Source organism: Eucyclogobius newberryi, unplaced genomic scaffold, assembly GCF_026437365.1.
Source record: "Eucyclogobius newberryi isolate DKJ021-1_F unplaced genomic scaffold, fEucNew1.0.hap1 SCAF_178, whole genome shotgun sequence".
In the NCBI taxonomy this organism is placed as follows: domain Eukaryota; kingdom Metazoa; phylum Chordata; class Actinopteri; order Gobiiformes; family Gobiidae; genus Eucyclogobius; species Eucyclogobius newberryi.
The window spans coordinates 32,562-57,484 of record NW_027315810.1 but is presented as its reverse complement, the minus strand read 5'-3'; the positions used below and the strand labels follow the sequence as shown (position 1 = coordinate 57,484).

General features: G+C 52.8%; 3 protein-coding genes across 3 annotated transcripts in view; 2 read left to right on the top strand and 1 right to left on the bottom strand.

The window, feature by feature from the left end:
- cunh18orf63 (chromosome unknown C18orf63 homolog) overlaps window positions 1–15,085 on the bottom strand; it is a 54,396-nt gene extending 39,311 nt beyond the window's left edge. The window contains exons 1-6 of the mRNA XM_072450308.1: window positions 14,862–15,085; window positions 8,551–8,738; window positions 7,131–7,275; window positions 6,563–6,641; window positions 6,378–6,434; window positions 4,506–4,617 (exon numbers count right to left, since the gene is read on the bottom strand). Coding sequence (XP_072306409.1) covers window positions 4,506–4,617; window positions 6,378–6,434; window positions 6,563–6,641; window positions 7,131–7,275; window positions 8,551–8,738; window positions 14,862–15,085 — 805 coding nt within the window. The remainder of the gene's footprint in view (window positions 1–4,505; window positions 4,618–6,377; window positions 6,435–6,562; window positions 6,642–7,130; window positions 7,276–8,550; window positions 8,739–14,861) is intronic.
- Window positions 15,009–20,469, top strand: cyb5a (cytochrome b5 type A (microsomal)). The gene is made up of 5 exons (XM_072450310.1): window positions 15,009–15,221; window positions 18,291–18,419; window positions 19,998–20,027; window positions 20,088–20,122; window positions 20,314–20,469. Exons 1-5 carry the CDS (start codon window positions 15,084–15,086, stop codon window positions 20,396–20,398), a joined length of 417 nt encoding a protein of 138 aa, XP_072306411.1. The 5' UTR covers window positions 15,009–15,083; the 3' UTR covers window positions 20,399–20,469.
- Window positions 20,470–21,961: 1,492 nt separating this feature from the next.
- On the top strand, window positions 21,962–22,796 carry LOC140363697 (protein phosphatase 1 regulatory subunit 3G-like). The gene has a single exon (XM_072450309.1). It carries the CDS (start codon window positions 22,071–22,073, stop codon window positions 22,791–22,793), a length of 723 nt encoding a protein of 240 aa, XP_072306410.1. The 5' UTR covers window positions 21,962–22,070; the 3' UTR covers window positions 22,794–22,796.
- The last annotated feature ends 2,127 nt before the right edge of the window (window positions 22,797–24,923 follow it).

The window sequence follows — 24,923 nt, the reverse complement described above, 5'->3', positions numbered from 1 at the left end:
GTCCTGGTTTAGACCTGGTTTAGTCCTGGTTTAGTCCTGGTTTAGTCCTGGTTTAGACCTGGTTTAGTCCTGGTTTAGTCCTGGTCCAGTCCTGGTTTAGTCCTGGTTTAGTCCTGGTCCAGTCCTGGTTTAGTCCTGGTTTAGTCCTGGTTTAGTCCTGGTCCAGTCCTGGTGTAGTCCTGGTTTAGTCCTGGTCCAGTCCTGGTTTAGTCCTGGTTTAGTCCTGGTCCAGTCCTGGTGTAGTCCTGGTTTAGTCCTGGTCCAGTCCTGGTTTAGTCCTGGTTTAGTCCTGGTCCAGTCCTGGTTTAGTCCTGGTTTAGTCCTGGTTTAGTCCTGGTCCAGTCCTGGTGTAGTCCTGGTTTAGTCCTGGTCCAGTCCTGGTTTAGTCCTCGTTTAGTCCTGGTCCAGTCCTGGTGTAGTCCTGGTTTAGTCCTGGTCCAGTCCTGGTTTAGTCCTGGTGTAGTCCTGGTCCAGTCCTGGTTTAGTCCTGGTATAGTCCTGGTCCAGTCCTGGTTTAGTCCTGGTGTAGTCCTGGTCCAGTCCTGGTTTAGTCCTGGTGTAGTCCTGGTCCAGTCCTGGTTTAGTCCTGGTTTAGTACTGGTTTAGTCCTGGTCCAGTCCTGGTGTAGTCCTGGTTTAGTCCTGGTCCAGTCCTGGTTTAGTCCTGGTTTAGTCCTGGTCCAGTCCTGGTGTAGTCCTGGTTTAGTCCTGGTCCAGTCCTGGTTTAGTCCTGGTTTAGTCCTGGTTTAGTCCTGGTCCAGTCCTGGTGTAGTCCTGGTTTAGTCCTGGTCCAGTCCTGGTTTAGTCCTGGTGTAGTCCTGGTCCAGTCCTGGTGTAGTCCTGGTTTAGTCCTGGTCCAGTCCTGGTTTAGTCCTGGTGTAGTCCTGGTCCAGTCCTGGTGTAGTCCTGGTCCAGTCCTGGTTTAGTCCTGGTGTAGTCCTGGTCCAGTCCTGGTTTAGTCCTGGTTTAGTCCTGGTCCAGTCCTGGTTTAGTCCTGGTGTAGTCCTGGTCCAGTCCTGGTGTAGTCCTGGTCCAGTCCTGGTGTAGTCCTGGTGTAGTCCTGGTCCAGTCCTGGTTTAGTCCTGGTGTAGTCCTGGTCCAGTCCTGGTGTAGTCCTGGTTTAGTCCTGGTCCAGTCCTGGTTTAGTCCTGGTGTAGTCCTGGTCCAGTCCTGGTGTAGTCCTGGTGTAGTCCTGGTCCAGTCCTGGTTTAGTCCTGGTGTAGTCCTGGTCCAGTCCTGGTGTAGTCCTGGTTTAGTCCTGGTCCAGTCCTGGTTTAGTCCTGGTGTAGTCCTGGTCCAGTCCTGGTTTAGTCCTGGTTTAGTCCTGGTTTAGTCCTGGTTTAGTCCTGGTTTAGACCTGGTTTAGTCCTGGTTTAGTCCTGGTTTAGTCCTGGTTTAGACCTGGTTTAGTCCTGGTTTAGTCCTGGTCCAGTCCTGGTTTAGTCCTGGTTTAGTCCTGGTTTAGTCCTGGTGTAGTCCTGGTTTAGTCCTGGTCCAGTCCTGGTTTAGTCCTGGTTTAGTCCTGGTCCAGTCCTGGTGTAGTCCTGGTTTAGTCCTGGTCCAGTCCTGGTTTAGTCCTGGTTTAGTCCTGGTCCAGTCCTGGTTTAGTCCTGGTTTAGTCCTGGTTTAGTCCTGGTCCAGTCCTGGTGTAGTCCTGGTTTAGTCCTGGTCCAGTCCTGGTTTAGTCCTCGTTTAGTCCTGGTCCAGTCCTGGTGTAGTCCTGGTTTAGTCCTGGTCCAGTCCTGGTTTAGTCCTGGTGTAGTCCTGGTCCAGTCCTGGTTTAGTCCTGGTATAGTCCTGGTCCAGTCCTGGTTTAGTCCTGGTGTAGTCCTGGTCCAGTCCTGGTTTAGTCCTGGTGTAGTCCTGGTCCAGTCCTGGTTTAGTCCTGGTTTAGTACTGGTTTAGTCCTGGTCCAGTCCTGGTGTAGTCCTGGTTTAGTCCTGGTCCAGTCCTGGTTTAGTCCTGGTTTAGTCCTGGTCCAGTCCTGGTGTAGTCCTGGTTTAGTCCTGGTCCAGTCCTGGTTTAGTCCTGGTTTAGTCCTGGTTTAGTCCTGGTCCAGTCCTGGTGTAGTCCTGGTTTAGTCCTAGTCCAGTCCTGGTTTAGTCCTGGTGTAGTCCTGGTCCAGTCCTGGTGTAGTCCTGGTTTAGTCCTGGTCCAGTCCTGGTTTAGTCCTGGTGTAGTCCTGGTCCAGTCCTGGTTTAGTCCTGGTTTAGTCCTGGTCCAGTCCTGGTTTAGTCCTGGTGTAGTCCTGGTCCAGTCCTGGTTTAGTCCTGGTTTAGTCCTGGTGTAGTCCTGGTCCAGTCCTGGTTTAGTCCTGGTGTAGTCCTGGTCCAGTCCTGGTGTAGTCCTGGTTTAGTCCTGGTCCAGTCCTGGTTTAGTCCTGGTTTAGTCCTGGTCCAGTCCTGGTGTAGTCCTGGTTTAGTCCTGGTCCAGTCCTGGTTTAGTCCTGGTTTAGTCCTGGTTTAGTCCTGGTTTAGTCCTGGTCCAGTCCTGGTCTAGTCCTGGTTTAGTCCTGGTAGTCCTGGTTTTGTCCTCGTTTAGTCCTGGTCCAGTCCTGGTGTAGTCCTGGTTTAGTCCTGGTCCAGTCCTGGTTTAGTCCTGGTGTAGTCCTGGTCCAGTCCTGGTTTAGTCCTGGTATAGTCCTGGTCCAGTCCTGGTTTAGTCCTGGTGTAGTCCTGGTCCAGTCCTGGTTTAGTCCTGGTGTAGTCCTGGTCCAGTCCTGGTTTAGTCCTGGTGTAGTCCTGGTCCAGTCCTGGTTTAGTCCTGGTGTAGTCCTGGTCCAGTCCTGGTGTAGTCCTGGTCCAGTCCTGGTTTAGTCCTGGTGTAGTCCTGGTCCAGTCCTGGTTTAGTCCTGGTTTAGTCCTGGTGTAGTCCTGGTCCAGTCCTGGTTTAGTCCTGGTGTAGTCCTGGTCCAGTCCTGGTTTAGTCCTGGTGTAGTCCTGGTCCAGTCCTGGTGTAGTCCTGGTCCAGTCCTGGTTTAGTCCTGGTGTAGTCCTGGTCCAGTCCTGGTGTAGTCCTGGTCCAGTCCTGGTTTAGTCCTGGTGTAGTCCTGGTCCAGTCCTGGTTTAGTCCTGGTCCAGTCCTGGTTTAGTCCTGGTGTAGTCCTGGTCCAGTCCTGGTTTAGTCCTGGTTTAGTCCTGGTCCAGTCCTGGTGTAGTCCTGGTTTAGTCCTGGTCCAGTCCTGGTTTAGTCCTGGTTTAGTCCTGGTCCAGTCCTGGTTTAGTCCTGGTTTAGTCCTGGTTTAGTCCTTGTCCAGTCCTGGTCTAGTCCTGGTTTAGTCCTGGTACAGTCCTGGTTTTGTCCTCGTTTAGTCCTGGTCCAGTCCTGGTGTAGTCCTGGTTTAGTCCTGGTCCAGTCCTGGTTTAGTCCTGGTGTAGTCCTGGTCCAGTCCTGGTTTAGTCCTGGTATAGTCCTGGTCCAGTCCTGGTTTAGTCCTGGTGTAGTCCTGGTCCAGTCCTGGTTTAGTCCTGGTTTAGTCCTGGTCCAGTCCTGGTTTAGTCCTGGTGTAGTCCTGGTCCAGTCCTGGTGTAGTCCTGGTCCAGTCCTGGTTTAGTCCTGGTGTAGTCCTGGTCCAGTCCTGGTTTAGTCCTGGTTTAGTCCTGGTCCAGTCCTGGTTTAGTCCTGGTGTAGTCCTGGTCCAGTCCTGGTGTAGTCCTGGTCCAGTCCTGGTTTAGTCCTGGTTTAGTCCTGGTCCAGTCCTGGTGTAGTCCTGGTTTAGTCCTGGTCCAGTCCTGGTTTAGTCCTGGTGTAGTCCTGGTCCAGTCCTGGTGTAGTCCTGGTCCAGTCCTGGTTTAGTCCTGGTTTAGTCCTGGTCCAGTCCTGGTGTAGTCCTGGTTTAGTCCTGGTCCAGTCCTGGTTTAGTCCTGGTTTAGTCCTGGTCCAGTCCTGGTGTAGTCCTGGTTTAGTCCTGGTCCAGTCCTGGTTTAGTCCTGGTGTAGTCCTGGTCCAGTCCTGGTGTAGTCCTGGTCCAGTCCTGGTTTAGTCCTGGTGTAGTCCTGGTCCAGTCCTGGTTTAGTCCTGGTTTAGTCCTGGTCCAGTCCTGGTTTAGTCCTGGTGTAGTCCTGGTCCAGTCCTGGTTTAGTCCTGGTTTAGTCCTGGTCCAGTCCTGGTGTAGTCCTGGTTTAGTCCTGGTCCAGTCCTGGTTTAGTCCTGGTGTAGTCCTGGTCCAGTCCTGGTGTAGTCCTGGTCCAGTCCTGGTTTAGTCCTGGTTTAGTCCTGGTCCAGTCCTGGTTTAGTCCTGGTTTAGTCCTGGTCCAGTCCTGGTTTAGTCCTGGTGTAGTCCTGGTGTAGTCCTGGTTTAGTCCTGGTCCAGTCCTGGTTTAGTCCTGGTGTAGTCCTGGTCCAGTCCTGGTTTAGTCCTGGTGTAGTCCTGGTCCAGTCCTGGTTTAGTCCTGGTGTAGTCCTGGTCCAGTCCTGGTGTAGTCCTGGTCCAGTACTGGTTTAGTCCTGGTTTAGTCCTGGTCCAGTCCTGGTGTAGTCCTGGTTTAGTCCTGGTCCAGTCCTCACCCTTGACCAGGTACAGTCCGACCTTGTTCCAGTTTGGGGTGAGTCTGCAGATGAGGCTGAAGGACACACAGACCTGGAGCGTCCCGGGATAAACCTGCTCTGGACTCTTCATCTGGAACAAACACATGAAAGAAACAATCATACAATATTTAGCTCATCAAAATAATACGAACATCTAAATGTTTAAGTATTAAAGGCTGAACATCGGCGACCCCTGCTGAAGTTCTACTGGTATTACAACTGAGCCTGGACTTGAGCCTGGACCTGAGCCTGGACCTGAGCCTGGACCTGAGCCTGGACCTGGACCTGAGCCTGGACTTGAGTCTGGACCTGAGCCTGGACCTGGACCTGAGTCTGGACTTGAGCCTGGACCTGAGCCTGGACCTGAGCCTGAGCCTGGACCTGAGCCTGGACCTGAGCCTGGACCTGGACCTGAGTCTGGACCTGAGCCTGGACTTGAGTCTGGACCTGAGCCTGGACCTGAGCCTGGACCTGGACCTGAGTCTGGACCTGAGCCTGGACCTGAGTCTGGACCTGAGCCTGGACCTGGACCTGAGCCTGGACCTGAGCCTGGACCTGGATCTGAGTCTGGACCTGAGCCTGGACCTGAGTCTGGACCTGAGCCTGGACCTGGACCTGAGCCTGGACCTGAGCCTGGACCTGGACCTGAGTCTGGACCTGAGTCTGTACCTGAGTCTGGACCTGGACCTGAGCCTGGACCTGGAATTGAGTCTGGACCTGAGCCTGGACCTGGACCTGAGCCTGGACCTGGACCTGAGCCTGGACCTGAGCCTGGACCTGAGCCTGGACCTGAGTCTGGACCTGAGTCTGGACCTGGACCTGAGCCTGGACCTGGACCTGAGCCTGGACCTGGACCTGAGCCTGGACCTGAGCCTGGACCTGAGTCTGGACCTGAGTCTGGACCTGAGTCTGGACCTGGACCTGAGCCTGGACCTGAGCCTGGACCTGAGCCTGGACCTGAGTCTGGACCTGAGTCTGGACCTGAGCCTGGACCTGATCCTGGACCTGATCCTGGACCTGAGCCTGGACCTGAGCCTGGACCTGAGTCTGGACCTGAGTCTGGTCCTGAGTCTGGTCCTGAGCCTGGACCTGAGTCTGGACCTGACTCTGGACCTGGACCTGAGTCTGGAACTGAATCTGGACCTGAGTCTGGACCTGAGTCTGGACCTGAGTCTGGACCTGAGTCTGAGTCTGGTCCTGGACCTGAGCCTGGACCTGACTCTGGACCTGGACCTGAGTCTGGACCTGAGTCTGGTCCTGGACCTGAGTCTGGACCTGAGTCTGGACCTGAGTCTGGTCCTGGACCTGAGTCTGGTCCTGGACCTGAGTCTGGACCTGGACCTGAGTCTGGACCTGAGTCTGGACCTGAGTCTGGTCCTGGACCTGAGTCTGGACCTGAGTCTGGACCTGAGTCTGGTCCTGGACCTGAGTCTGGACCTGAGTCTGGACCTGAGTCTGGTCCTGGAACTGAGTCTGGACCTGAGTCTGGACCTGAGTCTGGACCTGAGTCTGGTCCTGGACCTGAGTCTGGACCTGAGTCTGGACCTGAGTCTGGACCTGAGTCTGGACCTGGACCTGAGTCTGGACCTGAGTCTGGACCTGAGTCTGGACCTGAGTCTGGACCTGAGTCTGGTCCTGGAACTGAGTCTGGACCTGAGTCTGGACCTGAGTCTGGACCTGAGTCTGGACCTGAGTCTGGACCTGAGTCTGGTCCTGAGTCTGGTCCTGGAACTGAGTCTGGACCTGAGTCTGGACCTGAGTCTGGAACTGAGTCTGGACCTGAGTCTGGACCTGAGTCTGGTCCTGGACCTGAGTCTGGACCTGAGTCTGGTCAGGACAGAAGTCGTTCACCTGAAGACAGTGTCTGTGAATGAAGCCCTGAAGAACTCCAGACTGGAAGAACTGGACCTGAAACACAGAAAATGTAGCGCCTGGATTAAACCCGGTTTAGACCCGGTTTAGACCCGGTTTAGACCCGGCTTAGACCATGTTAGACCCGGTTGAGACCCGGTTTAGACCCGGGTTAGTCCACTCACAGTCATGACCGCAGTGATCTCGGTGAATGAGTCTAAAGCCGGCGCAGCCAAAACGTCAGAGAAAAGAAGAACCAGCTCCCTGAAAACACACAAACCATTATGTGTTGGTCACCTGCTCTGTTTGGATGTGTTGGTCACCTGCTCGTGCTGTTTGGATGTGTTGGTCACCTGCTCTGTTTGGATGTGTTGGTCACCTGCTCTGTTTGGATGTGTTGGTCACCTGCTCCTGCTCTTTGGATGTGTTGGTCACCTGCTCATGCTGTTTGGATGTGTTGGTCACCTGCTCTGTTTGGATGTGTTGGTCACCTGCTCCTGCTCTTTGGATGTGTTGGTCACCTGCTCGTGCTCTTTGGATGTGTTGGTCACCTGCTCGTGCTCTTTGGATGTGTTGGTCACCTGCTCGTGCTGTTTGGATGTGTTGGTCACCTGCTCGTGCTGTTTGGATGTGTTGGTCACCTGCTCTGTTTGGATGTGTTGGTCACCTGCTCTGTTTGGATGTGTTGGTCACCTGCTCCTGCTCTTTGGATGTGTTGGTCACCTGCTCATGCTGTTTGGATGTGTTGGTTACCTGCTCGTGCTCATCTGTTTGGTGCGCGGTTTGTCGTAATCGTCCTGTAACTTCAGAGCGACGCAGCAGAGACTCTGGAGCTCGGGCAGCGACAGGAAGAACACGGCACTCATCCTGAAACACACGGATCTGGACGACACAGACTCTGTAACGTTTGATTAAAGACGTTTTAAAACAAAGAAACCTACATTTTGACAAATCGAAATGTCAAAATAGAATAAACAATGAGTGATTCTGTAAGTGATGCACTTTACTTGAATATATTTGCTCTCAAAATGCCTTGACACAGTATTATCTCTTTAAAAAGGCATAATATACAGAAATACTGGTTACCTAATTAAAATAAATAATTACTCATACTCAAATAATTCTCAATTAAAATAAAATGGAGATTATTTTATCATTAACATAATAACTAACTTATTAACATAATATGTTGTCTTTTTATAATACATAAAATAACTTGTCACAAAAGAAAACTAAATTCTTAAAATAAATTTTAACAAAGTCAAAACTGTTTTCACGTTTATGGTTTAGTATTTTTTTGTGTTGCCCAAACTGAAATAATAACAAAAGATGAGACAATATTAGAACAAAAATACGGCGGACTTACCTGCCTTTAGCCTAGCGCAAGCTAAATCGCCAAATACACGGTCTTTATTCTATTTTATGTTCCTTTTTCAGACTAAGAGTTACAACAAATGCTCCTTTATCGTCGTTTCTTGAGGAGATTCGCTTCAATAAGACGAAAAACAGAATAAAATCTAAATAGTTTATCCAAATATTAACTTTAGCACGAACAATGTCTTTAGCAAGAAAGATCTTCCGTGAGAGCAGGATGTATCACTCTGTATCAATGATCAAACTACGTAAATAGAGTTCATATCTAGAAATGTAACGCTTTTATTTCTTTTTTAGAGGCAATAAGAATAATTTTGTATTACATTTTATTATCGTGAACGAATATAATAGATGAATAGCTATGCCAACTGATTAAATCTAAAAAAAATACAACTGAACAAGGTGAATTAAGGTTAGTAAGGTATTACGTCTGTTGTTGTGTCATTAATTGTAAGAATAGCACTAAGTAAAGTAAAGTAAAGTAAAGTAAAGTAAAGTAAAGTAAAGTAAAGTAAAGTAAAGTAAAGTAAAAAGAAGTAAAGTAAAGTAAAGTAAGCTCAAAGTCCCGTTTTATGAGGTTTGGAGGAGGAAGTAGTGGCGCATTGTGTTCAATAACAATCTCGGACTTTGGGACCTGGACGCTTTCCCGCCACAGCTGCCAAAACGTACAAATGCGTTGTTATAGCGACGTTTTAAAGCTTCACTCTGTTTTTTTTCCCAAACAGACGCGTTTGAGGCCGACAGCGGGAGAGTTCACGGTCATCCTGGGACAGTGATAAAGCTCCGTGTCGTCACAAACCGTCATTAAAGCCCCGGGACGCGTGAGAAGCCCCGTTCCCCCCGAACTTAGGCGACCTCGGTGGAGAGTGAGAACAGAACAGACCAATCAGAGAGCGAGGAAGAGAGCGCTGGGCCAATGGGAGCGCTGGATGTGTTAAAGAGGCGGGTGCCAGGGTTGTGGAAACGCAGATGTGTTTAGGAGTTTTTCTGCGAAAGATGAAAGGTGAATTATTGATCCTGAGTCTATCTAAAGTGTATTTGGAGATAGTTTTCATCCATTCAACTATTCTATTATTTAAAGAGCACATATTACATAGGATAGACTTATTATTACAGATGTTATTACAGTGTTCTCGTCATAAACTGCATGTTTGAACAACCTCGTAATGTTCTGTATCTGAGGCTCGACTGCTCACTTACCCCCTATCCCCGCCCACTGCTCTGGACTTAACTGTGGTTATTTAACAAAACTCAGACTCTGGGTCACACACGCAGGGTTATAAAACAAATAATTATAAAAACATGTAAATTGAATTTGGTCGTTTTGAACAGGAAGTCAATAGACCAGTTGCTAGAATTACATGTCAAATATTATGCATTAAAGGCGCAATGGACGATTTTTCGGCAATTTGAGAACTCAGGCGGAAGTGCACATGCCACTCCCCCGTGCTCGTGCCACTCCCCCGTGCACGTGCCACTCCCCCGTGCTCGTGCCACTCCCCCGTGCACGTGCCACTCCCCCGTGCTCGTGCCACTCCCCCGTGCACATGCCACTCCCCCGTGCACATGCCACTCCCCCGGGCACATGCCACTCCCCCGGGCACATGCCACTCCCCCGTGCACATGCCACTCCCCCGGGCACATGCCACTCCCCCGTGCACATGCCACTCCCCCGTGCACATGCCACTCCCCCGGGCACATGCCACTCCCCCGTGCACATGCCACTCCCCCGGGCACATGCCACTCCCCCGGGAACATGCCACTCCCCCGTGTACATGCCACTTCCCCGTGCACATGCCACTCCCCCGTGCACATGCCACTCCCCCGGGCACATGCCACTCCCCCGGGCACATGCCACTCCCCCGGGCACATGCCACTCCCCCGTGCACATGCCACTCCCCCGGGCACTCCCCCGTGCACATGCCACTCCCCCGTGTACATGCCACTCCCCCGGGCACATGCCACTCCCCCGTGCACATGCCACTCCCCCGGGCACGTGCCACTCCCCCGTGCACATGCCACTCCCCCGTGCACATGCCACTCCCCCGTGCACGTGCCACTCCCCCGTGCACATGCCACTCCCCCTGGCACATGCCACTCCCCCGTGCTCGTGCCACTCCCCCGGGCACGTGCCACTCCCCCGGGCACGTGCCACTCCCCCGTGCACGTGCCACTCCCCCGTGCACATGCCACTCCCCCTGGCACATGCCACTCCCCCGTGCTCGTGCCACTCCCCCTGGCACATGCCACTCCCCCGTGCTCGTGCCACTCCCCCGTGCACGTGCCACTCCCCCGTGCACATGCCACTCCCCCGTGCACATGCCACTCCCCCGTGCACGTGCCACTCCCCCGTGCTCGTGCCACTCCCCCGGGCACGTGCCACTCCCCCGTGCACATGCCACTTCCCCGTGCACATGCCACTCCCCCGTGCACATGCCACTCCCCCGGGCACATGCCACTCCCCCGGGCACATGCCACTCCCCCGTGCACATGCCACTCCCCCGTGCTCGTGCCACTCCCCCGGGCACGTGCCACTCCCCCGTGCACATGCCACTTCCCCGTGCACATGCCACTCCCCCGTGCACATGCCACTCCCCCGGGCACATGCCACTCCCCCGGGCACATGCCACTCCCCCTGGCACATGCCACTCCCCCGTGCTCGTGCCACTCCCCCGTGCGCGTGCCACTCCCCCGTGCGCGTGCCACTCCCCCGGGCACGTGCCACTCCCCCGGGCACGTGCCACTCCCCCGTGCACATGCCACTCCCCCGTGCACATGCCACTCCCCCGTGCACATGCCACTCCCCCGGGCACATGCCACTCCCCCGTGCACATGCCACTCCCCCGTGCACGTGCCACTCCCCCGTGCTCGTGCCACTCCCCCGGGCACATGCCACTCCCCCGGGCACATGCCACTCCCCCGGGCACATGCCACTCCCCCGTGCACATGCCACTCCCCCGGGCACATGCCACTCCCCCGTGTACATGCCACTCCCCCAGGCACGTGCCACTCCCCCGGGCACATGCCACTCCCCCGTGCACATGCCACTCCCCCGTGCACATGCCACTCCCCCGTGCACATGCCACTCCCCCGTGCACGTGCCACTCCCCCGTGCACATGCCACTCCCCCTGGCACATGCCACTCCCCCGTGCTCGTGCCACTCCCCCGGGCACGTGCCACTCCCCCGGGCACGTGCCACTCCCCCGTGCACGTGCCACTCCCCCGTGCACATGCCACTCCCCCGTGCACATGCCACTCCCCCGTGCGGACTGATACAACACACACGTGCGTTTGTTTATCAGCGCGACGGATCACATCGCATCGCTCGTCTTTTTTAGATTTCCGTCTCTTCTGTGTCAGCTCCAACTGTCTTTCTCCGTCTTCATTTTGTCCCGTACACTGAGGGAACTATATTATGATAGATCAATGCGCTTAGACACGCGGAAACGTGCTGCTCTTAGGTGAGCGGTAGGTGCGTTTTATGATTGATACGTGGCAGGACTAATCCACGCCATGAGGAAATAAGACTCAGATTTGGGTCAAAAAAATGGTCCATTCAACCTTTAAGTGTATTATTATCGGCCTTTAAACATGATCTTGTACCTTTGGTTTGGCATCTCATGTTTAAGAACTAAAAACAAAATGATTATACATAATATGTATAATCATTTTGTTATATAATGGATCTCTGCTGATTCCCTAGGGCCTAACTGAGCTTTTGCGCCATCTACTGGACGCAGAGAGAATTACACACATTTCAAGAGTCACAGATGGAGGAGATTTAGAACGGAGTGTTTCTGAGGCTCGGAGGGGAGAGGAGTTTATCTGTGAATGAAGCTGAATGTGCTCCAGAGTTTGTGACGAGTGAGAACAGAGTGAGAACAGAGTGAGAACAGAGAGAGAACAGAGAGAGAACAGAGTGAGAACAGAGAGAGAACAGAGTGAGAACAGAGAGAGAACAGAGTGAGAACAGAGAGAGAACAGAGAGAGAACAGAGTGAGAACAGAGAGAGAACAGAGTGAGAACAGAGAGAGAACAGAGTGAGAACAGAGAGAGAACAGAGAGAGAACAGAGAGAGAACAGAGTGAGAACAGAGTGAGAACAGAGTGAGAACAGAGAGAGAACAGAGTGAGAACAGAGTGAGAACAGAGTGAGAACAGAGAGAGAACAGAGTGAGAACAGAGAGAGAACAGAGTGAGAACAGAGAGAGAACAGAGTGAGAACAGAGTGAGAACAGAGAGAGAACAGAGTGAGAACAGAGAGAGAACAGAGAGAGAACAGAGTGAGAACAGAGTGAGAACAGAGAGAGAACAGAGTGAGAACAGAGTGAGAACAGAGTGAGAACAGAGAGAGAACAGAGAGAGAACAGAGTCAAAGAGAGAGATAAATAAACTATTTACACAATATGTGCCCTTTAATTAGTTTTAGATCAAAAGTGCGGTGGCTAATTTTATAGCTATGTACTAAATATTTAAAAAAGCATACTAGGTCTACTTTAAAAAATCATATTTTTACATACATACTTTTACCCTATTTTTTATTTAAAGGTTGAATTGACGATTTTTTTTGGCCCAGATCTGAGTCTTATTTCCTCGTGGCGTGCACCTACTGCTCACCTGCAGAGCCTCGTTCACCTGCAGAGCCTCGTTCACCTGCAGAGCCCTCGGGAGTGGCATGGGCACGGGGAGTGGCATGAGCACGGGGGAGTGGCATGTGCACGGGGGAGTGGCATGAGCACGGGGGAGTGGCATGCGCACGGGGGAGTGTCATGCGCACGGGGGAGTGGCATGAGCACGGGGGAGTGGCATGTGCACGGGGAGTGGCATGTGCACGGGGAGTGGCATGAGCACGGGGGAGTGGCATGTGCACGGGGGAGTGGCATGTGCACGGGGGAGTGGCATGTACGGGGGAGTGGCATGTAGGGGGAGTGGCATGTAGGGGGAGTGGCATGTAGGGGGAGTGGCATGTACAGGGGAGTGGCATGCGCACGGGCGCGTGGCATGTACGGGGGAGTGGCATGTGCACGGGGGAGTGGCATGTGCACGGGGGAGTGGCATGTGCACGGGGGAGTGGCATGTACGGGGGAGTGGCATGCGCACGGGGGAGTGGCATGTACGGGGGAGTGGCATGTGCACGGGGGAGTGGCATGTACGGGGGAGTGGCATGTACGGGGGAGTGGCATGCGCACGGGGGAGTGGCATGTGCACGGGGGAGTGGCATGTGCACGGGGGAGTGGCATGTGCACGGGGGAGTGACATGTACGGGGGAGTGGCATGTACGGGGGAGTGGCATGCGCACGGGGGAGTGGCATGAGCACGGGGGAGTGGCATACGCACGGGGGAGTGGCATGTGCACGGGGGAGTGGCATGTGCACGGGGGAGTGGCATGAGCACGGGGGAGTGGCATGAGCATGGCGGAGTGGCATGAGCACGGGGGAGTGGCACGAGCACGGGGGAGTGGCATGAGCACGGGGGAGTGGCATGAGCACGGGGGAGTGGCATACGCACGGGGGAGTGGCATGAGCACGGGGGAGTGGCATGTGCACGGGGGAGTGGCATACGCACGGGGGAGTGGCATGTGCACGGGGGAGTGGCATGAGCACGGGGGAGTGGCATGGGCACGGGGAGTGGCATGAGCACGGGGGAGTGGCATGAGCACGGGGGAGTGGCATGTGCACGGGGGAGTGGCATGTGCACGGGGGAGTTGCATGAGCACGGGGGAGTGGCATGAGCACGGGGGAGTGGCATGCGCACGGGGGAGTGTCATGCGCACGGGGGAGTGGCATGAGCACGGGGGAGTGACATGCGCACGGGGGAGTGGCATGTGCACGGGGGAGTGGCATGTGCACTTCCGCCTGCATTTTCAAATCGCCTTTAATTTTTTTACTTTTTACTTTGTAATTTTGTATGATATTTTTGTCCTTTGGGGAATGATTAAACTTTGGGGAGACTGCTCTGTTCTGCTGCATGTGGCTCAAAACTTTCTGGATGACAAAGTTTTGCATCGTGGCAGAAATAAAGAACAACATCTCAATTTCAGTCTTTTAACTTAAGGGAGTTTCTACAGAGCCGCGGCCGAAATTGCTGCTATTTGACTGCGACGTTTTAGACCGCGCCGGGTTAAGGTTAAGGTTAAGGTTAAAGGTGCCATAACATGCTTTTTTCACGTTTCGTAGTCTATCCTAAGTGTATAATTGATAATAATAAGGGTTGTGCAACACCCTTAACATAATAGTTAAGAAATATCTATAGATCTATATATATATATATATATATATATATATATATAAAAGTCTTATGTCCATCGCGCTCTTATTTCCTGGTTTTTCGGTATCGGATAGAACTTCTCTCTGTTTATTTTCCCGTTGCTGCATCAACTGCCACATAAACCTTCACCATTGTGATAATAGTAGAGAGTGCGATATCATTAATGACGTTTTGGGCCTCTTTGAGCCGTGTTTCCTCGTAAATCGAAGCAGAAAAACTCCGGGGCTGGTATGGGGAGACACGAGAGCCTGGAGCAGCGCGGAGCCGGGGGGAAGGGGGCGGCAGGCGGGAGGGTGAGGGGGGAGGGTGGAGGGTGATGGTGACCTGTGCCTGGTGTTATGACGCGGTCTTGCACCCACCCCCCGTCAGTTTGGAGATTTGAGGAAAGGAGATAGTCTGTACTATAGCTAAACACGGCAGGAATCAATTTAAAAAACACTCTGGACATATATGAAGCACAAATAGCAATGTAAGAAGGTTAAAAGCTCTGAAAAGTCGATTTAGCATGTTATGGGACCTTTAAGGTTAGGGTTAAGGTTGTGGTTAGCTATGAGGCTATATGGCAGTGCCGCGGTTCCTGAAACTGCTGGGCCATTTGACCACGCTGCGGCTCTGCAGCCACGACCTTTATATTACTTAAACTTTTGGTCCAGGTTCATAACAATACAGCCTGCACCCCAGGACAAGTGCGCCCTCTACAGGTGAGCACAATAATGACTATTACCACAGTGTAACAGTCACATTAGGAGGAGCAGAATACAACGTATACAAATACAATACTATACTTTATTGCAATACACCACGCAAAGCTTTTTTCGCAGTAATAAAGCCTGTTTGCTTCACCTGTCCGTGCTTTTATTGTGACAGTCCGGAGCGGAAGCCTCTGCCCGCACGTGCACCTTGACGCATGGTGACGCACCGTGACGCTCGGCCGAGGCTCGCGGCCGTGATCTGGGGTAAATGTCGGACACTCCTGTGTAGTCACTCGCTAAAAACCGAGTTTCCGGGAGAAGCGCACGGACAGCGGCACCTCCGAGCTCACGTACCCGCCTCACAGCGTCACTCATGGGGGACAAAGAGCAGAGCGGCCCGGGGGAGCTCCGGTACTACCGGCTCTCCGAGATCGAGGAGAAGAACTCGTTCAAATCAACGTGGATCATCATCCACAACAAAGTTTACGACGTGACCAAGTTCCTCGAAGAGGTGAGCGTGAGATGACCTGTGACCTTTGACCTGCGCATTGTTAGAATGCAGAGACTTTCAGACACTTCCTGGAATATTTCATCACTTTGTCTCAGTATTTCAAAGTGACTGTGAAATGTAGTAATAAAGCAGTAATAATTAAAAAAAAAGTAAAAGTACTTTACTTTCTACATTTGTATAACTGGACTCGTTCACTTGGAGGTCAAGGCCCAGTTCATAAGCCCGTGGACATAAAAAAATAAATTGACCAAAAATCGTGAACATTAGGCCTTAAAACTTCTCATGATGTGGGAGCCTCTTGTTTCTGTACTCCACAAACCTGACTCGTACTTGGCCTGGAGGTGCCTCCTCCTGTTTGTTTTAGACCTGGTTTAGTCCTGGTTTAGTCCTGTTTTAGACCTGGTTTAGTCCTGGTTTAGTCCTGGTTTAGTCCTGGTTTAGTCCTGGTTTAGACCTGGTTTAGTCCTGGTTTAGTCCTGGTTCAGGGCCAGGTCTGGTCTCGGTCTCTTGGTCTTAAATGGAGCGACTCTGACACTTAGTATCTCTTGTTTTTCTTCTTCCGTCGTGTTTGGACTCGTTTATCTCATTCTCTCGTTCTGACCTGGTTTAGTCCTGGTTTAGTCCTGGTTTAGTCCTATTTGATGGTACCACAAGGTAAAAAAGTTTAGACCTGAATGAGGTGAATGCTGAGTGGCCTTTAAAAACCCAGAGGAGCTTCATGAGCCATTTTTAGGACCTGAGAGATTCTGATGCTACTAACCCTAACTATGTGGAGCCTTAGCAACACAAAGCTAGCAAAGCGCGTTAGCAATAGCTGTTTCCTGTTTATGGCCGCACGCCACTCGCTTTAGCCACGCCCCTCACACACTAGCTTTAGCCACACCCCTCAAACACACTAGCTTTAGCCACACCCCTCACACACTAGCTTTAGCCACGCCCCTCACACACTAGCCTTAGCCACGCCCCTCACACACACTAGCTTTAGCCACGCCCCTCATACACTAGCTTTAGCCACACCCCTCACACACTAGCTTTAGCCACGCCCCTCACACACTAGCCTTAGCCACGCCCCTCACACACACTAGCTTTAGCCACGCCCCTCACACACTAGCTTTAGCCACGCCCCTCACACACTAGCTTTAGCCAGGCCCCTCACACACTAACTTTAGCCACGTCCCTCACACACTAGCTTTAGCCAAGCCCCTCACACGCACTAGCTTTAGCCACGCCCCTCACACATACTAGCTTTTGCCACGCCCCTCACACACACTAGCTTTAGCCACGCCCCTCACACACACTAGCTTTAGCCACGCCCCTCACACACACTAGCTTCAGACACGCCCCTCACACACACTAGCTTTAGCCACGCCCCTCACACACACTAGCTTTAGCCACGCCCCTCACACACACAAGCTTTAGCCACGCCCCTCACACACACTAGCTTTAGCCACGCCCCTCACACGCACTAGCTTTAGCCACGCCCCTCACACACACTAGCTTTAGCCACGCCCCTCACACACACTAGCTTTAGCCACGCCCCTCACACACACTAGCTTTAGCCACACCCCTCACACACTAGCTTTAGCCACGCCCCTCACACACACTAGCTTTAGCCACGCCCCTCATACACATTAGCTTTAGCCACGCCCCTCACACACTAGCTTTAGCCACGCCCCTCACACACTAGCTTTAGCCACGCCCCTCACACACTAGCTTTAGCCAGGCCCCTCACACACTAGCTTTAGCCAGGCCCCTCACACACTAGCTTTAGCCATGCCCCTCACACACTAGCCTTAGCCACGCCCCTCACACACTAGCTTTAGCCAGGCCCCTCACACACTAGCTTTAGCCAGGCCCCTCACACACTAACTTTAGCCACGCCCCTCACACACTAGCCTTAGCCACGACCCTCACACACACTAGCTTTAGCCACGCCCCTCACACACACTAGCTTTAGCCACGCCCCTCACACACACTAGCTTTAGCCACGCCCCTCACACACACTAGCTTTAGCCACGCCCCTCACGTTCTCAGGATGTGGATCAGAACCTGAGGAAACTGAAGCTCTTGAACCGGGACAAAGTCTGAAACAGTGAATGAAACAAAAACACGACTCCAGAGACGTTTCATCACAATGATACAGAGTTATCCTGATTTTAACCCTTGACCTCAAGCTGAACCTGGGTGACCTTTGACCTCAGGCTGGAGGTGAACGTTTGAATTTATAAACATCAAAACTCGATCAACAGCAGGTGATTAGATTGTGTTTGTGGTTAAAGAGTTATCAAGGGCTGAACTTTGAGCAAACACAAGAGCCACTGTGCACAAGTTCACCGCCCCTCCTGCTCCTCAGCCAGACCAGGTTTAGTCCTGGTTTAGACCAGGTTTAGACCAGGTTTAGACCAGGTTTAGACCAGGTTTAGTCCTGCTTTAGACCAGGTTTAGACCAGGTTTAGTCCTGGTTTAGACCAGGTTTAGACCAGGTTTAGTCCTGGTTTAGACCAGGTTTAGACCAGATTTAGTCCTGGTTTAGACCTGGTTTAGACCAGATTTAGACCAGGTTTAGTCCTGGTTTAGACCTGGTTTAGACCAGATTTAGTCCTGGTTTAGACCTGGTTTAGTCCTGGTTTAGTCCTGGTTTAGACCTGGTTTAGTCCTGGTTTAGACCTGGGTTAGACCTGGTTTAGTCCTGGTTTAGTCCTGGTTTAGACCTGGTTTAGTCCTGGTTTAGACCTGGTTTAGTCCTGGTTTAGACCTGGTTTAGTCCTGGTTTAGTCCTGGTTTAGACCTGGTTTAGACCTTGTTTAGACCAGATTTAGTCCTGGTTTAGACCTGGTTTAGTCCTGGTTTAGTCCTGGTTTAGTCCTGGTTTAGACCAGGTTTAGTCCTGGTTTAGACCTGGTTTAGTCCTGGTTTAGACCTGGTTTAGTCCTGGTTTAGACCAGATTTAGTCCAGGTTTAGACCTGGTTTAGACCTGGTTTAGTCCAGGTTTAGTCCTGGTTCTGGCCCTTGAGCCTTCACTGTTTGAACTGGACTCCATCTTTGTTTGTTTGTTTGTTTGTTTGTAGCACCCGGGTGGAGAGGAGGTGCTGAGGGAGCAGGCTGGTGGAGACGCCACAGAGAGCTTTGAGGACGTGGGACATTCGACCGATGCACAAGAGATGGCAAAGGACATGATCATCGGAGAACTGCACCCGGTTAGACCTGGTTTAGTCCTGGTTTAGACCTGGTTTAGTCCTGGTTTAGTCCTGGTTAGTCCTGGTTAGACCTGGTTTAGTCCTGGTTTAGTCCTGTGTTAGACCTGGTTTAGTCCTGGTTTAGTCCTGTGTTAGACCTGGTTTAGTCCTGGTTAGTCCTGGTTAGACCTGGTTTAGTCCTGTGTTAGACCTGGTTTAGACCTGGTTTAGTCCTGTGTTAGACCTGGTTTAGTCCTGGTTAGACCTGGTTTAGTCCTGTGTTAGACCTGGTTTAGACCTGGTTTAGTCCTGTGTTAGACCTGGTTTAGACCTGGTTTAGTCCTGTGTTAGACCTGGTTTAGACCTGGTTTAGTCCTGGTTTAGTCCTGGTTAGTCCTGGTTAGACCTGGTTTAGTCCTGTGTTAGACCTGGTTTAGACCTGGTTTAGTTCTGTGTTAGACCTGGTTTAGACCTGGTTTAGTCCTGTGTTAGACCTGGTTTAGTCCTGGTTAGACCTGGTTTAGTCCTGTGTTAGACCTTGTTTAGACCTGGTTTAGTCCTGGTTAGTCCTGGTTAGACCTGGTTTAGTCCTGTGTTAGACCTGGTTTAGTCCTGATTTAGTCCTGTGTTAGACCTGGTTAAACCTGGTTTAAACATCCAAAGAGCCCACAGACTGATCCTAAAAGAGATCAGAGGGAAAATCATTTTCTATGTAAAAAAGACCCTTCAGTACGGTTGATCAGATCTTTCCTGGTGATCTCCACGGGAACGACCGCAGCCCGACAGACACGCCCGCTCTGCGCCCGCCCGCTCTGAGCCCGCTCTGAGCCCGCTCTGCGCCCGCCCGCTCTGCGCCCGCTCTGCGCCCGCTCTGCGCCCGCTCTGCGCCCGCCCGCTCTGAGCCCGCTCTGCGCCCGCTCTGCGCCCGCCCGCTCTGAGCCCGCTCTGCGCCCGCCCGCTCTGCGCCCGCCCGCTCTGCGCCCGCCCGCTCTGCGCCCGCTAGGCGCCCGCTCTGCGCCCGCTCTGCGCCCGCCCGCTCTGAGCCCGCTCTGCGCCCGCTCTGCGCCCGCCCGCTCTGAGCCCGCTAGGCGCCCGCTCTGCGCCCGCTCTGCGCCCGCCCGCTCTGAGCCCGCTCTGAGCCCGCTCTGCGCCCGCTCTGCGCCCGCCCGCTCTGAGCCCGCTAGGCGCCCGCTCTGCGCCCGCTCTGCGCCCGCCCGCTCTGAGCCCGCTCTGCGCCCGCTCTGCGCCCGCCCGCTCTGAGCCCGCTAGGCGCCCGCTCTGCGCCCGCTCTGCGCCCGCCCGCTCTGAGCCCGCTCTGAGCCCGCTCTGAGCCCGCTCTGCGCCCGCTCTGCGCCCGCCCGCTCTGCGCCCGCTCTGCGCCCGCTCTGCGCCCGCCCGCTCTGAGCCCGCTAGGCGCCCGCTCTGCGCCCGCTCTGCGCCCGCTCTGCGCCCGCCCGCTCTGAGCCCGCTCTGAGCCCGCTCCGCGCCCGCTCCGCGCCTGCTCCGCGCCCGCTCCGCGCCCGCTCTGCGCCCGCTCTGGTCTGTGTTCTGTCCTGTTCCTTCTCATCACTCGTGTCTTGAACATGTGTTTGTTTCCAGGACGACAGAGAGAAGATCTCCAGACCAGAGGTGAGTCCAACATGAGACATCTGGACACGGAGTTTGAAACTAACGTCTTTGTGTTTCCAGGAGACACTGGCCACCACTTTACACCAAGAGCCCAGGTAAACCTTTGATTCTAGTCCTGGTTTAGTCCTGGTTTAGTCCTGGTTTAGACCCGGTTTAGACTCGGTTTGGACCCGGTTTAGACCTGGTTTAGACCTGGTTTAGACCCTACTTGGACCTGGTTTAGACCCGGTTTAGACCCTGTTTAGTCCCGGTTTAGACCCTGTTTAGACCCTGTTTCCTCTGGTAGTTCCTGGGGTCACTGGGTGCTCTCTCTGCTGGCGGCCGGAGTCGTGACACTGATGTACCGCATGTACTCCAATGAGAGCCAGTGATGTCATCGCCGTGACGACCGCATCAGGACTGGGCTCCGACCAATCACATTATAGCTCTGTTAAGAGAATCACAACATTTAAAATGATAACCTAGTTATACTCCTAGTTTAGTCCAGTTTTTCAGAATCACATGAATGAGTGAGTTCTGCTTTTTATAAGAATAAAATCATATTTTTTAACATGTTGTTTTTCTTCACATTTTAGTTTTTCCTCGGGTTTAGTCCTGGTTTAGTCCTGGTTTAGTTTTAGTCCTGGTTTAGTCCTGGTTTAGTTTTAGTCCTGGTTTAGTCCTGGTTTAGTTTTAGTTCTGGTTTAGACCTGGTTTAGTCCTGGTTTAGTCCTGGTTTAGAACTGGTTTAGTCCTGGTTTAGACCTGGTTTAGAACTGGTTTAGACCTGGTTTAGAACTGGTTTAGTCCTGGTTTAGACCTGGTTTAGAACTGGTTTAGTCCTGGTTTAGACCTGGTTTAGTCCTGGTTTAGTTTTAGTCCTGGTTTAGACCTGGTTTAGTCCTGGTTTAGACCTGGTTTAGTCCTGGTTTAGACCTGGTTTAGAACTGGTTTAGTCCTGGTTTAGTCCTGGTTTAGTCCTGGTTTAGTCCTGGTTTAGACCTGGTTTAAAACTGGTTTAGTCCTGGTTTAGACCTGGTTTAGAACTGGTTTAGTCCTGGTTTAGACCTGGTTTAGAACTGGTTTAGTCCTGGTTTAGTTTTAGTCCTGGTTTAGTTTTAGTCCTGGTTTAGTTTTAGTCCTGGTTTAGTCTAGTCCTGGTTCAAACGACTGAAGGACAAATTGTGGATAAAATGTTGTATTTTGTCTCATTTGTTTAGCGCGGCCTGCTGGAGGTCAGAGTTCATTACAGAGGCTAACCACTCTGCCAGAGGCTCCGGTCACACTCTGACCACTGACCGCAGGCCACTGTAAACACACGTCACAAACAAACACACGAATGACGTGAGTGACCCAGAACCACAGGGCAAAGGTCACAGACGGACACAGGGGGCGCCAGAGGAAACGTGTCTGTAAGCAAGACATTTGACCCCCACTTTAAAGCCCTCTGACCTTCTGACCTTCTGGCCCTTGAAGGCAGAAATACACTGTAGTAATAATAATAAGCACAAACATCAGCAGCTCGTGCTGACCTGAGTCCTGACCCCGCCCAGTGGGTCTACACACAGTCCGAGCCTTGACCTCTGACCCCGCCCAGTGGGTCTACACACAGTCCGAGCCTTGACCTCTGACCCCGCCCAGTGGGTCTACACACAGTCCGAGCCTTGACCTCTGACCCCGCCCAGTGGGTCTACACACAGTCCGAGCCTTGACCTCTGACCCCGCCCAGTGGGTCTACACACAGTCCGAGCCTTGACCTCTGACCCCGCTCTGTGCCGTTGTCCCGCAGAGCTGTGTTTAACCCTTGACCCTGGGCGCGGGTCCCTCAGGTGAACTTCTTGAACCTGGTCCAGGCCAGGACGTCCTGACGCACGCCGTGGTGACGTCACGGGGGCTGTTTAACAGCCCGCGCGGGGGTCGCGGCTCAGACGCGGCACTTGACCGCGTCTGAGCCCGCGAGCCGGACGTGCCTCAGCGGAGCACGCGCTACTGGAGAGCCACGCGCCTCCAGGGCGGGCACGGGGCGGACGTGTTTAAAGCAGCACGCGCCCGGACACTTCAGTCATGGACCCGGAGCAGAGCCTCGAGACACGGGGCCCCACGGGCCTCACGGGCCCCACGGGCCCCGTGGATAACGGTCTCGCAGACTCTGACGAGGAGCTGGACGCGGCGCAGGACGCGGCGCGGATGCGCTTCATGCGGGAGCGGCGCAGGGCGCGCTCGCTGCCCGCGTGCACGGCGGCACTGCTCGGGGACGGGAGCGCGCGGAAGCGCGTGCAGTTCGCGGACACTCTGGGCTTGAGCCTCGCGGACGTGAAACACTTCAACACCACGGACGAGCCGCTCGTGCCGCACGCGGTGCTTTCCCGCCACCGGAGTTTTGGCGCGCCCGCGCCGCAGACGCACGCGCAGCCTGCGCTCCTGCCGTGTTTCCCGGAGCCTGTGCACGCGCAGAAGAGCGTGCACGAGCAGCGCGTGGCCCTGGAGAAAGTTCAGGTGACGCAGTTCGAGGTGCGCGGACAGGTGCTCACGCGCACGGAGGACACGCACGCGGCGGTCTTCATCAGATACACGTTCAACGAGTGGCTGTCTCACGTGGACGCGCCCGCCCTGCGCGTGGCCGATGGCCGCCACACCTTCTCCGTGCTCGTGCCGCCGCTGTGGAGCGCGAGCGCGGTGCACTTCGCGCTGCTGCTGCGCTGCGCGGAAGGAGACTTCTGGGACAACAACCGCGGGAAGAACTTCAGCCTGAGGTACGGGCACGCGCACGCGCGCAGAGACACCTGAGGCGCGTGCACAGAGACACCTGAGGCGCGTGCACAGAGACAAAAAGTGAACCGGCGCGCGAGCCCGTGCGTCATGACGTGCATCTGTCCAAGCAAAGCACCGGGACGCTCCTGAAGTGATCCGATTTTACATCAAACATAATCCGACTTCCCCGGGACCGTACTCCGGTAACCCGGGCCTGACGCACCGGAGCCGCGCGCATTACGCGTGGATTCAGCGGACACTGAGGGACCAGAATCAAAAAAACATTTATAATTTAACTGTTATTTTTATCATTCCGGTTTTTCAACATGAGTTTGAATAAAGAGTTTATGAAACTGTCATGAAAGTGCTTTAAATAAAATGGATTTTAGTTCAAAACATTCTGTTATTTCTGCTCCAGGTCCAGAGTCTAGTTTATCCAGTTAAACAAACACATCTGCAGCACCTTTGTCCTGGTTTAGACCTGGTTTAGTCCTGGTTTAGTCCTGGTTTAGTCCTGGTTTAGACCTGGTTTAGTCCTGGTTTAGTCCTGGTTTAGTCCTGGTTTAGTCCTGCTTTAGACCTGGTTTAGTCCTGGTTTAGTCCTGGTTTAGTCCTGGTTTAGACCTGGTTTAGTCCTGGTTTAGTCCTGGTTTAGTCCTGGTTTAGTCCTGCTTTAGACCTGGTTTAGTCCTGGTTTAGTCCTGGTTTAGTCCTGCTTTAGTCCTGGTTTAGACCTGGTTTAGTCCTGGTTTAGTCCTGGTTTAGACCTGGTTTAGTCCTGGTTTAGTCCTGGTTTAGTCCTAATTTAGTCCTGCTTTAGTCCTGGTTTGGACCTGGTTTGGACCTGGTTTAGTCCTGGTGTAGTCCTGGTTTAGACCTGGTTTAGTCCTAATTGAGTCCTGCTTTAGTCCTGGTTTAGACCTGGTTTAGTCCTGGTTTAGTCCTGCTTTAGTCCTGGTTTAGAGCTGGTTTAGACCTGGTTTAGACCTGGTTCAAACCTAGTTTAGACCTGGTTTAGTCCTGGTTTAGTCCTGGTTTAGACCTGGTGGTTTAGACCTGGTTTAGTCCTAGTTTAGACCTGGTTTAGTCCTGGTTTAGTCCTGGTTTAGACCTGGTTTAGTCCTGGTTTAGTCCTGGTTTAGACCTGGTTTAATCCTGGATTAGCCCTGGTTTAGTCCTAGTTTAGACCTGGTTTAGTCCTGGTTTAGACCTGGTTTAGTCCTGGTTAAGTCCTGCTTTAGTCCTGCTTTAGTCCTGGTTTAGTCCTGGTTTAGACCTGGTTTAGACCTGGTTTAGTCCTGGTTTAGACCTGGTTTAGTCCTGGTTTAGTCCTGGTTTAGTCCTTATTTAGTCCTGGTTTAGAGCTGGTTTAGACCTGGTTTAGACCTGGTTTAAAACTAGTTTAGACCTGGTTTGGACCTGGTTTAGTCCTGGATTAGTCCTGGTTTAGTCCTGGTTTAGACCTGGTGGTTTGGACCTGGTTTAGACCTGGTTTAGTCCTGGTTTAGTCCTGGTTTAGTCCTGGTTTAGACCTGGTTTAGTCCTGGATTAGTCCTGGTTTAGTCCTAGTTTAGACCTGGTTGGTCCTGGTTTAGACCTGGTTTAGTCCTGGTTTAGTCCTGGTTTAGTCCTGGTTTAGTCCTGGTTTAGTCCTAATTTAGTCCTGCTTTAGTCCTGGTTTAGTCCTAGTTTAGACCTGGTTGGTCCTGGTTTAGACCTGGTTTAGTCCTGGTTTAGTCCTGGTTTGGACCTGGTTTAGTCCTGGTTTAGTCCTGCTTTAGTCCTGCTTTAGTCCTGGTTTAGTCCTGGTTTAGACCTAGTTTAGACCTGGTTTAGTCCTGGTTTAGACCTGGTTTAGTCCTGCTTTAGTCCTGGTTTAGTCCTGGTTTAGACCTGGTTTAGACCTGGTTTAGTCCTGGTTTAGACCTGGTTTAGTCCTGGTTTAGTCCTGGTTTAGTCCTTATTTAGTCCTGGTTTAGAGCTGGTTTAGACCTGGTTTAGACCTGGTTTAAAACTAGTTTAGACCTGGTTTGGACCTGGTTTAGTCCTGGATTAGTCCTGGTTTAGTCCTGGTTTAGACCTGGTTTAGTCCTGGTTTAGTCCTAGTTTAGACCTGGTTTAGTCCTGGTTTAGTCCTGGTTTAGACCTGGTTTAGTCCTGGTTTAG